The sequence below is a fragment of the Nothobranchius furzeri genome, chromosome 7, assembly GCF_043380555.1.
Source record: "Nothobranchius furzeri strain GRZ-AD chromosome 7, NfurGRZ-RIMD1, whole genome shotgun sequence".
Classification (NCBI taxonomy): Eukaryota; Metazoa; Chordata; class Actinopteri; order Cyprinodontiformes; family Nothobranchiidae; genus Nothobranchius; species Nothobranchius furzeri.
The window spans coordinates 79,558,944-79,564,887 of record NC_091747.1 but is presented as its reverse complement, the minus strand read 5'-3'; the positions used below and the strand labels follow the sequence as shown (position 1 = coordinate 79,564,887).

The window sequence follows — 5,944 nt, the reverse complement described above, 5'->3', positions numbered from 1 at the left end:
AAAGTCAATTTTAATGCCTCCCACTTTTCAAATTTTGTTTTAACTTTTGACAACACTGGGTTCAAATTTAGTGAAGGCAGCAGTTCACCTAGCTCTTGGCATAATTTCATCCCCAAATATTTCATGCCTTTAGGTGTCCATTTAAATTTAAATTTCTCCACCATATGTGAATAGCACAGACCCGACAATGGCATAGCCTCAGACTTGGACCAATTAATTGTATATCCAGAAACTTTTGAGTAGGATTTTAGAGTGTCCATTAAATGTGGTAAAGATGTAAGTGGATTAGTTATCGTTGCTACAATATCGTCTGCATAAAGAAGTAATTTGTGTTCAACTTGGCCCGTTCTTATACCTTTAATATCACTATTTGACCTAATATTCACAGCTACCGTTTCTATAAATATAATGAATAATAGAGGACTGAGAGAACACCCCTGTCGGGTCCCACGTGACAACCCGAAAAAAGGTGAAATAATTCTGTTGGTTATAACTGCCGCCCTCGGCTCTTTATACAATATTTTAACCCAATTTATGAATTGTGACCCAAATCCAAAGTTTGATAAAACAGAAAAAAGAAAACCCCATTCAACTTTATCAAACGCCTTCTCTGCATCTAAGGAGAAGGCAGCTACAGGCTCATCTTTTGACTGACTCAACCACATTAAATGCAGCAGTTTCCTGACATTATCCGCTGAAGAACGGTTTTTCATAGATCCTGTCTGGTTCAGGTGTATGATATTAGGAAGGACTTGTTGTAAGCACAGGGCTAACACCTTAGTAAGTATCTTACAATCTGAGTTCAACAAACTAATTGGCCTGTAATTTGATGAATCTGTACTATCCCTGTCTTTTTTTGGAATCAAAGAAATCAGTGCTTCGTTAAATGTAGGGAGTTGGCCTCTTTCTAAAGATTCTTGGAATACTTTTTTTAAAACCGGGGAAAGAATGTCTATATACTCTTGATAATACTCGGCGGGAATGCCATCATAGCCTGGAGATTTCCCCCTTTTCATTAGTGAAATCGCTTTTCTAATTTCTCCTTCTGTTATTGGACCCTCTAACAACTCTGCCTGTTCCTGAAGCAATCTAGGTAGACTCAGTTTAGAGAAAAATAATCATATCCTTCCTGGCTCTCAGCATCAGTCACCATGGATGCATATAATGTTTCATAATATCGCTTAAATACATTATTTATATCTTTTTATGAGGTTACCGAAGAATTACCTTGTTTAATAGCAGGAATACTGTTTGAGGAAGACTCCTTTTCGTCACTGGCAACAAGTGAAGAGGTAAATGTGTTACACAACAACATTTAAGAATGACGAAAGTTTTGCAAAAAATTGTTACAAATCAGTAAATGCATTTTGTCCTAATGGGCTTCTGTAGAAGGAAACATGGCATCTAACATGGCGTCGCCCAGAGACTTAGAGCCGCTCCCGTGTATTTTGGACCTGATTTTTATGGTTATATGTTACAAAGTTGCCAATATTTTTCAACAACTGGGCATGATTTCATTCATTTTCAACAACAATTTGATGGATATTTTCAGAAATTTATGATAAAAACTACACATTGTCTCTTTAATTAATGAACCAAAGAGCAACACTGGGTTGTTTGATATTTTTCAGGAAGTGCCAAAGTGGTTAGTCAGCACTGGCTGATGTATTGGACATTATAAATTATATTTTTGTACTGCACTTTAAAGTTTTGGTGTTTTTTTAATAGTAAAGCATAAAAGTTGTTTGTTTTAAAAGGTCATATACAGTACATCTTTAAATGTAGCAATTTAATGAGGAAAAAGAAAAACTGTGTGTGTGGGGGGGGGGGGGGGGGGACACTCATCTATTGGTTTAGAGTTAAAAAAATAATCATCCTAAATATTTTACACCAACACTTAGATCTCATTAATCCAGAATATCTGAATGATAATAGAAAGTTTGTCACAGAGCAGCGAAGAAGAGCAGAGGTCTCCTGCTCCTCTCTGTGGAATCAAATCTAGTGTTTTTGAGTGTTGTCAGAGTAAAAGCCACCATGTTCTCACTGGTCTGGACATCTTTCACAGGAACAACCTTCAGGCACAAATTATTCATGTTTGTCTCTTTCAGGGTATAGAAAGGGGGTAAACAGAGTGCACACTGCACCACCGAGATGCTCAACCCATGAGTGCTGATGTGAGTCACTTATATAATCCCATTTGTAGACTCAGAAATAACTCAACTCTGGCCTGTCGCCATACGTGAAGGAAAAAGGAGCCTCATGAGTAACATGGCTGGAAAAAGTAATTACTGTTTGTTTATTATATCAGATAAAACTGGTAAAAATAAGAAAATAAGGGTTCCAAACACCGGAACAAGGAAATTGTGTTTTAATGTGAAGAAGAACGACGCTCCTCCAGTGTGACCTTATGCCTCAAACAACCTGTCAGGAGTTTCCTAAAGTAGGTTACTGGGTGTCATGTGCTCAGCAATGTGCTCAAGGTTTTAAAAAGAAAGGCTGGAGCAGAACCACAATAAAGAACATTTACCATCTGAAACATGAACACTGAGCTCAGGGCCGACCTGGGGACTCTGCAGATCCAATATTTCTTTTCAGGCTGGAAATAAAACTGCTCCCTGCTCTGGTACCTTTGGCCTTTTTTGAGCAGAAACACAAAACATGAATGAAGAACAATTCACCACAGCATAAACCTGAAACCCTCGAGCATCAGAAAGCATTGTTACATGAGAGGTGACACAAATTCAAGAGACAAGGTAACAGGGTCAGGCTCACGGCTGTGTTCTGATAGCGTAAACACTTCAGCGGAGGTGTGACAGCGACTCAGGAGGTAGAACGGGTTGTCCAGTAGTCTGGGGTGGATCATTCCAAGGCATTCATAGTCATACTTGGATAAAACAAAAGGCATCAACATCATGTTCTTACAAGACTTCACGTTGTTGTCCACAAACATGATGTTTAGAGATGAGAGCCTGGTTTTACACTGAAAATGTGAAACTATTTGTTAAAAAATGCAAATAAATCTGAACTATTTAGAACTGTTGGTAAAACAAAAACTGTGAACAACTGAAAGTATGGAGCTCTGATTGTAAATCAATATGTTTTTTAAATTTAGCCACATTTAGATCCAGATCTTTTATTTAGACCAATATTTGGAATCAAATCTAAACAAATCAAAAAAGTATATTTAAATGAGGAAATCTTCACCTACATATTTTGATGGTAGGATTTTGTGGTATTTTTTATCGTATTTAGGTCTTTATGTTTCTGTCTGGCTTGTTTCTGCGTGTTGATAAATGATCCTCCATCAAAGAGACTCAGGGACGATGGGGGATCGGTCCAGCTGTTATTTTGGTATACTATAATTCTGATTTACAGAGAGACCCTAGATGTTTTGAACTTATGAATGAATGAACGAACGAACGAACGAGCGAACGAATGAATGAATGAGTGAATGAATGAATTTTATTCTAAACATTTAATCTAAAATTTTAAAATTTCACTGTTTATTTTGACTTGGATGTTTTTAGTGGTTTATGGGGAAATTGTGAAAGGTAACTTTGAAAACCTTGACTAAATGTTTTTGGAGTTTTTACTTTTTCCAGTCAGACACTCATATAAGTTCAATGCAAACAGTTGAAGTTCTGTGATATTTGGGGTTGATTTTAAGCCTTTCCTGTTGGAGGAGCTCAGTCTGTGCGTTTATTTGGGTATCTGAGTCAGCTTGTCCTCATCATGTCTCTCCTCGGTGTCCATCACCTGTTCCATTGTGGCTCCTTTGTGATAACACACCGTGACCGTGGTGTTCCCGCTGTCCTGGCTTCCCCTGGTGGACAGGCCCAGGGTGGCCTTCAGGGCGCTGTCCCGCCGCTGGATCGCGACCTCGTTGCTCGCCATCATGGTCTCCACCGCTGCGCTCACCGCGGACAGGAACCCCCGACCCCTGCAGCGCAGCAGGCGCAGGAAGGCGTCCCTGAAGTCCGCGTTGAAGGCGTAAATAACTGGGTTAAGAGATGAGTTACTCCAACCAATCCACACAAACACGTCAAAGGTTTTTTCGCTGACGCAGTAGGGGCCACGCTGGGCCCCCGGGGCCCCTGGTCCGGTACAAAAGGGCAGAGCGCAGTTCAGGATGAAGAACGGCAGCCAGCAGCAGACAAACACGCCCATGATGATGCTCAGAGTTTTCAGCACTTTGGTCTCTTTTCTGATGGACACTTTGAGTTCCCGGTGTGACCGGTCGGGACACTGGGAGTCCGGATGGACACTGATGTGAGACTGATAGCTGCTGGCACCGATTTCTGAGCACATGTGCGGAAAAAGCTCAGGCATGTGGGATCGGCAGCTTTGCGCGTGCTCCGCCGCTCGCTCTAGGGAGGATATGACCCGAATCTGCATCTGGGCGATCCGGTAGATGCGGGTGTAGGTAACAATCATGATGATGACGGGAATGTAAAAGCTGATCAGGGAAGAGGAGATTGCGTAAGTGCGGCTCAGGCTTGAGTCGCAGCTCCCGTCACTACTCTCATCACGTGGAGCCAAACGCTGCACATCGGTGTCACTGATCTCCGCGCGGTGCCAGTCCAGCTGCACGGGAACGAAGGAGATTACAACGGACACGGTCCACGTCACCCCGATCATCACAAAAGCAACCTTCGTGTTCATGCTCCTCTCATAGCAGAATGGGCTGGAGATGGCCCAGTACCGGTCCACGCTGATCAAACACAGGTTCAGGATGGAAGCAGTAGAGCACATGATGTCACAGGCCAGCCAGGTCTTACAGAATACCCCAAACGGCCAGAAACCGGCCACCTCAGCCACGGCTTTCCACGGCATCACCAACACAGCGACCAGAAGGTCCGATAACGCAAGAGACACGACGAAGATGTTGGTAACTTTGGCACGCAGGTGGCGGTAGCGATAAACGGCGGCGCACACCGTCAGGTTCCCTAAAATCGTCCAGATAATGAGCAGTGCCAGGACGCATCCCGTTAGAGCTCGGTGCGCAGGTGGCTCTCCCCGGCTGCGCGCTGCGACCAGCGCCGGACCGGTCGTGTTATTCATCTTCCGACTGTGCGCACGAGCGCACTTGAAGTGAGTGGACATAAATCCTATCAGATAAAAACTCTCATCTTCCCCTCACAGAGGAGGGAGCGCATCCTGCGCAGATCGGTCTCATCTGTGTGCGCGCTGCAGATTTACATCTGTATGGAAAATGCTGGTCGCAGTTCCAAGACGCACCGGGCTCAGGAAAGTTGGTCACATGAGCAATCCCACATCTCGTCTACTCACATCAGTCCGTTTATGATCCCCAGTTTGACACATTTCACTTGACCAGGTCGGATTAAAACTGGGATTGAATAATTTCTGAGTATCTTTAGTTATTTTCCACTTTCTCAACAAAATCCCATGACCTGTTTACATTTTGGTTCTGGCAAACCTTCCTGACAGGAGCAGCTCTTTAGGGTGGACCGGTGTGTTTGTCGTCACAGAGGAGTTTATTAAAACTGTGTTATGAAGGTTTTGTTCAGTTTGTTGGCCAATTCACAAGAAAGCACAATACATGTTAGAGCAGGTCCAGATTTCAAATAAATGGATGCAGTCAGTCCATCCCGCTGTGATATGATCCGATTCACAGCAGACTGAACAGAATCCTCCTTTCTGAGTAAACAGGGTTAATGGGCCACGGTGGGAAGGAAAACTCCTGTTGAAGAGGAAAAAAAAGAGAAATGCCACAGCTGAGAAAAAACACTGAGAAAAGGTAACGAATAACGTCTAAATGTCAGGAAAATGTTACAAAGTTCATGGGTTAGGGTTAGAAACAGAAAAGGAGAAAATAATGTTTCCATTAAAAATGTGAGCTCAGTTTTAAGAGCAACAGGGATAGAAACACCTGTGTTGGGACGTGTTTATGTACAACGATGTAACTAATTGTTTTAGGTAAGGG

General features: G+C 42.7%; 1 protein-coding gene across 1 annotated transcript; it reads right to left on the bottom strand.

Moving 5' to 3' along the window:
- Positions 1 to 1,883: 1,883 nt before the first annotated feature.
- LOC107382429 (D(1) dopamine receptor) lies at positions 1,884 to 5,451 on the bottom strand. The gene has a single exon (XM_015954562.3). The coding sequence runs from the start codon at positions 5,101 to 5,103 to the stop codon at positions 3,700 to 3,702; it is 1,404 nt and encodes a 467-aa protein (XP_015810048.2). The 5' UTR covers positions 5,104 to 5,451; the 3' UTR covers positions 1,884 to 3,699.
- Positions 5,452 to 5,944: the final 493 nt, after the last annotated feature.